Source organism: Canis lupus, chromosome 20 (genome assembly GCF_011100685.1).
Source record: "Canis lupus familiaris isolate Mischka breed German Shepherd chromosome 20, alternate assembly UU_Cfam_GSD_1.0, whole genome shotgun sequence".
NCBI lineage: Eukaryota > Metazoa > Chordata > Mammalia > Carnivora > Canidae > Canis > Canis lupus.
In genome coordinates this window covers 12,542,130-12,553,912 of record NC_049241.1, presented here as the reverse complement: position 1 = coordinate 12,553,912, position 11,783 = coordinate 12,542,130, and the positions used below count along the sequence as shown (strand labels likewise).

The window sequence follows — 11,783 nt, the reverse complement described above, 5'->3', positions numbered from 1 at the left end:
TTAGAAAATACTGCTTTTCAAAGTAATGAGAGGGAAAGAAAACCCCCTATAAAATCAATGTATTCCCTCTTGAACATGGGAAATAGAACATTAATAGATTGCCAATTATGGTATTTCCTCCAATCAGCTTTTATATAATTTACAGCTTTGGCCTACTCTCAGTTTTTGTTTTCGTTTTTTTAAGATTTTATTTATTAATGAGAGACACAGAGATTGAGGCAGAGATACAGGCAGGAGGAGAAGCAGGTTCCATGCAGGGAGCCCGATGTGGGACTCAATCCTGTGACCCCAAGACCAAGCCCTGGGCCTAAGGCAGGGGCCAAACCGCTGAGCCACCCAGGGATCCCCTACTCTCAGTTTTGTACAGTCTGTATCACACAATTTGATATCTTGTTTCTACATATTAAAAGTCACCATTACTATCTGTTACCCAATATTTGAATTAACTCCTTTTTCCTGTTTGTAATTGAAAAAGAAATTGTTAATATTTATCATACCACTAACTGATTTATGAAAGCACAAGCTGTCCTCACCCTTCAAAGAAGGTTAAGAGTTTTTATGATGCCTACTTTCTCTGAAAACCAGTAACCTAAAGGGTGAGGCACAGCCTATGAATGGTGAATATTAATTCCTGATGGATAATCACTGCATTTCATTTGTGGTTTAGTAGTTAGAACAGGTGGGGAAAAGAAGCTTACCACTTTTCTTTCTGGGTTCCATTTATTTTTTGAATGATTTTTAATAGGTAAGTCACATGATTCAAAAATTGAAAATACCTAAAGAAACATGAATACTTGGTTCAACCCATGACTGAGTAACCACCCTTCCACCACCACTCTGGCCCTACAGGTAATCAATCCTTACATCACTTAATTTGTTTTTCTAGTGTTTATACAAAATAAAAAGCAAATAGAAATACATACACCTTTTTTTAAAAACCACTTTCTTACACAGAAGGTTGCATACTAATTTGAACATGGCTTTTTTCCAGTTACTGTGTCCTAGCGATCTTTCCATATCAACATATAGAGAGTTCTTCATTCTCCTTCATAGGAGCATGGTTCCCATTTCATTGTGTATGTGCTTTTTCGCTGTTTGAGATTCCATAGTTTACCTAACTGGTCCCTTGTTGATAGACATTTGGGTTGCTTATAACCTTTTGCTTTTGTAACCAGTACTGCAGTGGATTACGTTAAGTTTGCCACAATTCACAGAAGCATATCTATGTCAAAGGGTAAATGGCTTTGTACTTAGGCTAGGAGTTGCCAAACTGCCCTTCACAGAGGATGTGCCAATTTTTATTTCTACCAGTTCCTGTCCCCTGTGCCTTGTCAGCAGTGTGTTAACAAGCTTCTGGATTTCTGCCCATTAAAAAGGTGGGAATGATGATTATATAATTTTAAACACATGAAGTTTGGCTTTTCTTAATCAGCTGAGGAGACTATTTAATTCTGCAGTTAGATTTCCACCCAATTAATGTGATTATAGGTAATTTCCTCCTTGTCTCCCCCCCCTTTTTTTTTAATTTTTATTTATTTATGATAGTCACAGAGAGAGAGAGGGAGAGAGACAGAGACATAGGCAGAGGGAGAAGCAGGCTCCATGCACCGGGAGCCCAATGTGGGACTCGATCCCGGGTCTCCAGGATCGCACCCTGGGCCAAAGGCAAGCGCTAAACCGCTGCGCCACCCAGGGATCCCTCGTCTCCTCTTTTTTGCTTCTCCCCCTTTTTTGCTTAAGTCTCCCTCCCCTCGCCTTTTACAAAGCAAGTATATAATGCTTCAGAAAGAAGCAATACTGTTTTAAAAGTCATCATTATGTCATTTGTTTTACATTATTGCTTTGGATAATCAATTTCTTAGAGCAGAAAAATCTTCCTTTTAATAGACTGTTTTAACCCTGATTTAACGTTGGAATCTCTGGGAGTACCCTTATATCCTTTGAGGTCATTATAGGGCCACTGCTATTTTTTGGCTTTGTAGTTTTAGGAACCTAGTGCACTGATTCACTCAGACTCACAAGATTGATTCGGAAAACTGGAATGTCCTATTTATTTACAATGGTGGATCTCTTTTAAAGGCACCAAAATACATCTCCTAGGTCACTTCCTTCAACTATCAAAGTAAGAGGGAGATTGACTTTGGATTGCCTTGTAGGATATAATTCCAAATTACAGAAATTTAGGATCATGAGGTATAGAAGCTGGAACAGGTTAAGTAGAACTGATATTAGACATGAGGATTCAAAGCTCTTTCATCTGGTCTTGGACTGTGGTGAGTTTTAGTCCGTGTCCTGTCTTATATTTGGTTTCTTTAGACATTTTTCTCCTAAAATAGTGCTTTGAAAATAGGAGAGGCTTACTTGTTTAATTCATCCAACAAACCTCTGGTTCAAATGTATCAGGTACTTTGACTAATGCTGGTCAGTTCACAGAGTTCATGAGTAGTTAAGAATAGGGTTCACTATGGAACACTGTTGTAGGTACGCTGTATATATTGAATATTTCAGTTCTCAAAACTGCCATATGCTCTAAGGACTGTTCTTATCACCCTCATTTCACAGATGGGAAAACCAGGTCCAGAAAAGTTACTTCCCAAGGTCACTCAGGCCAGAGCTGTGATTTGAACACCTAGCAATTGGGCTTCTCGGGCTGGGTTCTTAGTTGTCATCTCTTTGGTGTCCCCTAGAGTGAAGCCATTTTTACCATAGAACATGAGACTGTGCAGAAAAGACTATCAGAAAACTGTTTCGTAGTTGATTTTTAAGGTTGAGATTTTCTTATTAGAGGGGGGGTGTTATCCCAATCTTAGCAGCCACATTTACCTTGAGGGGAGTCCTAGGCTAATCTAAAAGGCACAAAATAATCCATTTTCTTTTGGTTCAGTTTAATTCAAGATGAAACACTTTCCGAACCTGGCCTCTAACTCTTCGGCTGTGCCTAGCAGAGGCTAATGTCAATAATGTTGCCTTTGGAGTGGATTAGGAAGAGTAGGAAAACCAGTCTTCATTTGCTTTGGGGGCTAGCTAGTTTTGATAGATTCTGCTAAAGTTCAGGAGACCTAGGTGATAGCTCTTTTTCTGGCTACAGTAAGTAGCTCAGAGAACCTGAGCCTTCCAACCTGATTTCTTCCCTTAGGGCTTGTGAATAGGCCTCACAATGCTTTCTGTGAAGATTAAACAACGAACACATTTTGAAAACCGTAAGACATATACGATTGGCAGCTATTATCAGTTTTACCAGGAAAAGCATCTTTCAGAAGTTGGATGATTTTCTCTGGTTATGAAAAATTTGTTTTTATTTTGATTAGAACAAATGTCTCCATTTGTGAGAATAGGGGCTGTGTTAATGTGGACTGCCCTTGACCATGGTGCAAGATCAAATTTGAAACTTTAGAAATTTGCATTAAAATAGCTTACGAAGGGGACGACACATACCTTAATATTCGCATTCAGTTTGCAAGTTCTGGGAAGGCCGACCTGAAAGTCCAGGATCAAGCCCTAGGATTGGATTTCTAGCAGAGTTCCTAGCTGCCTGTCACAGAGAAGTAAAAGCAGAATCTTTGTAGGCAAAAGACCTTGGTCCAAGCTCTCTTTATACTCTTTAATGCTTGGGCAGGCCTATCTCTCAGGATTTGGCAGGGAGGAGTAAGTCTCAGCCAACAAAAAGGGCCTTACTAGGTGCCAGTTACCTTGTGTCATAATAAAATGTTTTCTTTGGGCTCCTTCTCAGTCCCTGTTACATACACCTCCTCTATGTTGCAAAAAGTCCCCTGACTCTGAAAATGTGAAGATTTTTGCCACATGACAACTTCATCATCCTCTTAATCACTCCTTTGGTCACCCAGCCAATTTCCGATTTGGGCCATGGCATCAGGCTTTGCTTCCCAAGCTCTTCAGAAACCATGGTGTAACAAACACATGGTCTAAATTTGAGGGAACACGTTAACAGACATCTACAAATGTAGCAAACAAAACCCCTAAACCTTAGCTGAATCGTTACATGAGAGCCATAGCCCTTCAGAGCGGACACCTGCAACTTCCTTAATTATAGGAAGTAGATACAGAATGGGTAAAGTAATTTGACCAGGGATCCGTTCTACACCCCAAAGGTTAGGTCTCTACTGTGTTGCAGAGGAGACACAGTGGGAGTAGGAGGGGCGGGAGGGGACTCTTATTGGTGGTAGCAGCAGCCTTGACTCTCCCTCTTCTCTCTCTCTCTCTCTCTTTTTTTTTTAAACTCCTATTTCTGAGACAAAAGCAATAGAATTTCCTGAAACTGCCCCGGATGCTAAGAACCGCCCAAGAGCACTTGTTACACACAAATTCCCAGGAACCTCCATTGGCTAGGTCTCGGACAGGATCTGGGAATATGGGTCTTACAAGCACAGTGAGCGATGCTTACAGATTAGGGTGTTCTGGTAAAAAGAGTAGGGTTCAGGATACCTTTTTGCGCCATCCGGAACCACAAGGTAGTATCCCATCCCCGCTGTGAGCAGCGATCTGGTTAAAAACCGTGCCCTTAGCAATGCAAAAGCAGCTCCTGGCCTACGGAATGCCCCTCTCCCTCCTGTCCCTTACGTCTTTTAGCTGGCAGCATCCCTAACCCGGGGCTGGAGGCGCTCTCTCCGGCCCCGGCTAGGCGGGAGACGCGCGCTCCCCAGGGCCCGGCGGCGAGGGGGCCGCGTCGCGGTCGGGTGTCTGCCGGTGCTCCCGTGCCGCGCTCCCATTGGCTGCAAGTTTCCTCGCCAGTAGCCGGAGCGGCCCCTGGTCGCCACGCCAGCCCGTCCGGACTCGGACCGCCCAGGGGGCGGGGCCGGGCCTGGCCTGGGGGCGGGGCCGGGCCTGGGGGGCGGGGCCGGGCCTGGGGGGCGGGGCCGGGGCGGAGCCTCGCGGCGCTGCGGAAGTCCCGGCGGCCTATGGCGCAGGAGGGAGTCCCCGGCCGCGCCCCACGAGGCCGGCCCGGGCCGGGCCAATCCCGGGCGATTGGGCGGGCGGACGCGGGGCCGGGCGGGCCGGCCGGCCCGACTCGCCGGGGGTGGGGGACAATGGGCCGGTTCCCGGTGCGTCACGGGGGAGTTCCTTAAAGGGGAAGCGAGCGGGGCTGCGGCGCGGGTGCGGGGCGCGGGGCGCGGGGTGCGGCGGTCCGCGGGGCAGGCCCCCCGCGCTTTAAGAGAATGCCCGCGGCGCCCGCGCGACCATGCAATGGCGAGCGCTCGTCCTGGGGCTGGTGCTCCTGCGGCTCGGCCTCCACGGAGTGCTGTGGCTCGTCTTCGGGCTGGGGCCCAGCATGGGCTTCTACCAGCGCTTTCCGCTCAGCTTCGGCTTCCAGCGCCTGAGGGCCCCCGCCGGCCCCGCGCCGCCCGCCCTGGGGCCCGCCCGCCGGCCCGGGACGCCCGGGGGCCCGTCGGGGCCGTCGTGGCTGCAGGCTCCGGGCCCGGGGGCGGGGGCGGGCGGGGGCGGGGGGCGGCGGGGGCGGCCGGGGCCGGCGGTGTGCGGCCCGGCGCACTGGGGCTACGTGCTGGGCAGCCGCGGCCGCGGCCCGGACGAGTACGAGCGGCGCTACAGCGGCGCCTTCCCTCCGCAGCTGCGCGCCCAGATGCGCGACCTGGCGCGGGGCATGTTCGTCTTCGGCTACGACAACTACATGGCGCACGCCTTCCCCCAGGACGAGCTCAACCCCATCCACTGCCGCGGCCGCGGGCCTGACCGCGGGGACCCGTGAGTAGCCGGCGCTGGCCCGACGGCCCGGCCGCCCCGGGTGGGTGCAGCCTCCCGACCTCCGGGTCCCGGGCCACGCCCGCCCGCCCGAGCCGCGGCCCGAGGACCCCCAGGACCCGAGCTCGGGGGGCGGTGCGTGAGCGGGCGGGGCTGGCCTCCTGCCTCCTCCTCCCGGCGTCTCCCCGTTCCGGGACAGCTGGCCAGCGGGGAAACTGAGGCTCAGACCGGGGGGGGGGGCGGGGGCGGCAGCGGTGCCACGGGGCATCTTCGGGGGCTTTAGACTCTCATCTCCTGCACCCCCTTCCCCAGAGGAACACACGCACACGCACACAATCAAAATGAAGTCCCTTGTAAACGCAGCTTCACAGCAAGCCCTCGTGCCCATCGCTGGCTTTTATACCTAGAAATTGGGGAGTTGATCCCGGGAAAGGACTTCTCCAAAGCCAGCCGGTGACTGACGGAGGCAACGCGGGGCTGCAGTGTCCTGTCCTTCGTTTATAGGCGCTGCCCCCCAGGCTGGGGATACTTACGCGAGACGGAGGGAGGGACAGGCGCCCTGGCCCCGATTTGGGGTCCGGATCCTCAGGGCGTGATTCCTGGGCCGCGGCGTTGACTGTCACCATGATCTGCCCCATAAATTCCTCCACTCTGGTGGCGGGACTGTCCAGTAAGCTGAGCCCGTCCTCCCCTTCCACCGGCCTTGCCCGTGGAGGCCAAGCTTCCAGGGTCACTGCTGTTGACATCAGAGTCCAAGAGGACAGCACACCCAGCTACGGACCTTCCCGCTGGAGGGAATGACCTGTTGGACGGGATGGGGGACTCCCTGCCTCTGGGCGGCGGCGGCGGCGCGGGGGGGCGCGGGGGGCGCGGGCTGCCCAGGGCCTCGGCCGCACATCCTGTGGGTGCTTTTGGACTTTGGGGGATGTATCTTCCTTCACCTAGCAAAAGGAAGAGTCCGGCCCTTAAATTCTGAAAAGGAAGCCCATTTACATTTACTAAAGGGGCTTGAAGAATTTAGAAAATGGCTTGGCAATCTACAAAATCATATCTTACATGGCAAATTGAGGAGCTTGAGTTTTAGTGAAGCAAGGGGCACAGTCCAAGCTAGTTTCAAGGGACTGGGCCTTTTGTTTTGTTTTTCCTAAAGAATTTTATTTATTTATTCATGAGAGACACAGAGAGAGAGAGAGAGAGGCAGAGACAGAGGGAGAAGCAGGCTCCATGCAGGGAGCCCGATGTGGGACTCGATCCCAGGTCCTCCAGGATCACACCCCAGGCTTCAGGCTGCGCTAAACCGCTGCGCCACTGGGGCTGCCCAGGACTGGGCCTTTTAAAAAACTGTAGGAAATGAGTTATTTTCTCTTGCTTCACTATATCAAGGCTTTATGCGTGTATTTTCTCAGTTTTTTTTTTCTTTTTGAGGAAAAAATTTATTAAGATATTAGGAAATTAATGAGTTATTTGTTGGTATTTACCTGTACCAGACTTTATGCCTATGTATTTTCTTTTGATCTCATTTTTTGTTGTTACTGTTGGAGGAAAGAAAGATTAAAATTTGGGGGCCCCTGAGTGGCTCAGTGGTTGAACCATCTGCCTTCGGCTTAGGTCATGGTCCTAAGGTCCTGGGATTCGTGTCCCTCACTGGACTCCCCGCAGGGAGCCTGCTTCTCCCTCTGCCTGTGTCTCTACTTCTCTCTCTCTGTCTCTCATGAATAAATAAAATCTTTTTTTTTTAAAAGAAAGATGAAAATTTGAAAAAATAAAAAAGCCTAAATCCCCACCAGACAGTTATTTTTAATTTATTTTTCCTGCCAGCTCCCGCCCATATGCCTACACATTTTTTACATAGTTGAAAACAAAGTGTGTGTACATATTTTGGATCTTACTTGTATTTTCTCACTAATGCTGATGGCATTACAGGGAGGGAGAGGATACTTTGAGTACGTGTCCTTATTCTCTCTCTCAGAGACTTTTACCTCAGATTGCTTTTTATGGCCTGGATCTAACGAAAACAGTTTAATGAGGACTTGTGATAGTGCCTTCAATGGGGAATATGGTGGTCAGGAGAGTGAGTTGATGACATTTGGATGCTTTTCTTCGTGAACCTTAGGACCTCTTGGGAGAGTTGGAGCCCCTCTGCTGCAGGTGACGTGGCAGTTGACTAACTTGCTTGTCCCTTTTGGTAGTTCCGGGTGGCTTAGACCTTTGTGGCAGGATGAAGTCTGCTGATGAGTGTCGTGATCTGGTTGATTGTACAGTGGCGGTGTGGGTAAACTGAGGTCAGGTTGCTTTGAGAGAGAGAAATCGCTGTTGGAAAGATGGGGTTTGAAAGATGGCAGGGTCGTGTGAAGCCTTGTGCCCCGAGGTTAATAATCTGTTTGGTGGATAAACCTTTGGTGTCTGTGAGGAGGTGAAAGAACTCAGGTTGGGGTGGCCTTGACTAGACCCTCACACTGGCTGCTTCCAAGAAGTGGAAAGGTTCGTTTTGTTTTGTTGTTTTACTCCCCTTTCTTTAACTTCACTCCTTTCAGAGTAGTATTTTCGAGGAAAGTTTACAACTAGACCTTGGTCATGCTGGCTCTGAAACAATAAGATATGTTTATATCCCCAAAACAAATAACCGGAAATAAAAATTTCTCAGATTTTCTTTTATTTGTTGGATATCTTTTTTTTGGTAAAGATTTTATTTCCTTGAGAGACAGCAAGAGTGAGAGTGAGAGAGCACAGAGGGAGAGGGAGAAGCTGGCTCACCGAGCCTGATATGGGACTTGATCCCAGGACCTTGAGATCCTAAGCTGAAGGCAGACGCTTGACTGGACCACCCAGGCGCTCTATAGTTTTTTAGATTAAAAAAAAAAAATCAAATGTATTTTAATGACAATTGTCAAGTGTATTCTAATGATGCATTTAAAATATAGAGTGACCTAAAAAAAATAAAATAAAAAAATAAAATATAGAGTGACCTAATCATTAGAATATTATATAAAAAGTACAGAAACAAAATATGGGTGCTAGAGCTGTGTATCTTTTTTTAGTCACATTTATTTGAGGCTTGTCTTGCCTGTCTTGTCTGACTGTAGGTATGGTGAGGAGTTCATGTGACGTAAATGAAACCTGAACGCTTCAAAATAGCAAACTTTTCTGTCCAGCTACAGATTACTATGCAAAGTCAGTACTCTCACATCCCTAGTTTGGGTAGGAGGATCCAAGCTCAAAAGTTTCTCAAATGAATTTGGATATTATATTTTTTGTAATCTTGTAAATTAAAACAATAGTTCAAGACTTGGGCGCACGATCCTTCTTTGCTTCCTCCCTAGCCATATTGCTGTTCAGGTAAAAAAGCAAATCTGTGAACAACCCCAACTGATGACTTGTCAGCAAGTCTACCCATTCATCTTAGCTTAACATGGCTTCCTGTGCATTCTTTCTAACATCCTGTCCCTCTTCAGAGTCAGACCTAAGTCTTTTTCTCCAATGCTATTGAACTTTTGAAGACGATTTTTCGTGGTCTACTTGGTTCTCCTTTCAGTTCCTTTCCTTGGAGCTACTGTTCACATTTCAACATTGCTTGAGAATTGAGTACTGTTGTGTATTCCTTTCCTTTTGTCTTGTCTCCCCAGATTATCAATCCCTTGACACAGAGACTGTTTCTTATATTACGTCTGTGTCTACCCAGTACCAGGTAGATTTCTGAACAGCTGGTACAGGTTAATTGTATGTGGGAGATTTTTTTTTTTTTACCATATGTTTGATTTTGTTAGTTACATAATCAAAAATTATCTCTGTCAAAGGTTGTAGCTTTTTCCAGCTCTGTTTTGGGGTAATAAGAACCTAACAGATTGACACTGGGGCAAATGTCATGAACGGTCACACATGGTAGGTTAAGTGGAAAGTCTAATTCTGGGACATTGTGGTTCAGCCAGCTGGTGATGTGGAAAGATGTGTACTTGTGAGCCTGGCCTTGTACTGGAAGATTAAGTTCTTGGCTTGAGGCACTTAGCAGATACGAAGTCAGGCTGGCCATCCATCAAGAGGAGCTACAAGGAACAAGGCCACAGTCTTACCTACATTGTGGGCTTGTGTCAATGGAATCACAGTAATATGCTGCTGTTAGGCCAAGAGGGTTTTATGGAATCTACATTTCCCTTCACACCCCTCTTTCTTTTCTCCTTTCTATTTTGGCGCATTTTGAAAGAGTATATAGCAATTACTTGGTAGAAGATTATTGTTTTTTTACTGTGACATTTTTTACAATTGTTCATTATGAGTGGCTGCTTGGGCACTGTATTGAGAGGTGTTTTAAAACTGGGTCCATTTTACTTATAGCCTAAAGGAGAAGTACAATAAAACATGTGAAGGAGTGCAGTGATTAAAATCTGCGTACTACCTTCCAGGGGCCTTTGCAGTGGGAGAGGGTGACCTTGGCCCTGACGAGGTTACAGCTCAGGAGAGGGCAGCTCTGTGTATTTTCCACATCCTCCAGGTTGGATGCGAAGTGGTGGGGGAGCCATTTTCTGATGAGGTGGGTCATTGGAACCCACTTTGCTCTGAGCTGCGGAGCAGTGCAGTTAAATATTTAAACCCAACAGAATGTTCTTGAGTTGGCAGACTTAGCGTGACATCTCTGTGTCTACTTTGACCTCCTTCAACTTCACGCATTTCCTGTATCCTTTCTGGCTGGCATTGCCCTTGACATGCTTATTTTAACTCACAGCTCTCGTCTTTAGAGGACCTTTTGCAATTATACAACTTTATTTAGAAAGAATCTACAAATAGAAGAAGCAGATGCACTTTTCCATGCCTGCTGAGTGCTGGCCTCAAGGCTTGTGAGGGACAAGATAGGCCGGCTTCCTCGATAGCCCCCTTCTGTAGAGCTTTTTTGGGGAAAAAAAAAAAAAAAAAAAAAAAGGTCCCTAAAAGTTGGCTCTGAATTCTTTGTCCCAGATCCAGTGGGGTGACACAGCATACGGCCAAGCAACAGGAAGGCTCACGTCAGCCCAGATGTGAAGTGTTGAGCTGGCGTGGGCTGCTTCACGTGAGGCCGTTCACCCACCCGAGGCACTAGGGAGGGGGTACTTTCTGAAGGACACGGGAGGCCAGAGCAGGCCCTATCAGAGGGACTTAGGGAGAAGCTCCAGTGGCCTGGGGCTATGCTGGAAGATGCCATAATGTCAGTGAACCTGCTGTCGGAGATAAAGCTAGGGCCTTCCACTTTGGTCTTTAATAAAAGTAAACAGCTGACCTCTTTCTCTCCTTACTTTCCATCTTTTCAGGCTTTCGCCATTTACTTTCTGGGCTTGTAGGAATGAGACAGGGAAGTAACTGACATCCCCGGGATTTGTCAGGCTGCCCGGTTGCTCCATCCTGGCCCTTCCCGGACCTCATCGTTGTCCTTGTCCATCATTTTTGGGGTTATAAGGAGCTGTGCGAGGGACTGGGGAGCTTTACCCTCACCACAGGCCTGAAGTCGGTGTCTTCAGATTGCTTCAGGGAGGGAAAGCGAGTGCTGACTGTGGGGACAGGAGGTATGGGCAGAAATGTGGATGCAGCTCCAGCACAGAGGAGTCCTGCCTTGGCTCAGCTCTTGAGAGTTGGTAGAGGTGATGGGGATTCTTTGAGATGTGAATGAGAAAATGGGATCAAGAGGTTAATTTATTCCCCCAACCAAAGCACAGCTGAGTGGTAATCAGACCTAACTGAGGTATTTCCTTCTTTTTGTATGGAACCTGCTGGAGTGTCTGATTTCTGTATTAAAGGGTCATGGGTAGGTCACATGACAGGATCTTTCTTTTTTCATTTCTAATGATTTTTGAAATCAGAACTCTTTGGAGCTGGTGAGAGAGGTGATTTGTGGTGATAAAACTACCCCAGAGAGGGCACACGACTCTGGGTCACCATCTCCGGACTTCCTTTTGCATGTCCTTTTGCACAATAGTGTCATCACTGTTGTTGGGTTACTTGGGTCCACTTGTAGACACTATAGAAAGACCACTTGCCATAAGACCTATAAGACACACCTATAATTGTCCCTGAATAAATACGAGTTGCCAGCAGTTGTAGTTTCT

The 11,783-nt window shown here is 47.7% G+C and overlaps 1 protein-coding gene across 1 annotated transcript in view; it reads left to right on the top strand.

Moving 5' to 3' along the window:
- The first annotated feature begins 5,097 nt into the window (after positions 1 to 5,097).
- EDEM1 (ER degradation enhancing alpha-mannosidase like protein 1) overlaps positions 5,098 to 11,783 on the top strand; it is a 28,349-nt gene continuing 21,663 nt past the window's right edge. The window contains 1 exon segment of the mRNA XM_038565784.1: positions 5,098 to 5,718. Within this exon segment, the coding sequence (XP_038421712.1) occupies positions 5,198 to 5,718 (521 nt within the window). The 5' untranslated portion in view covers positions 5,098 to 5,197.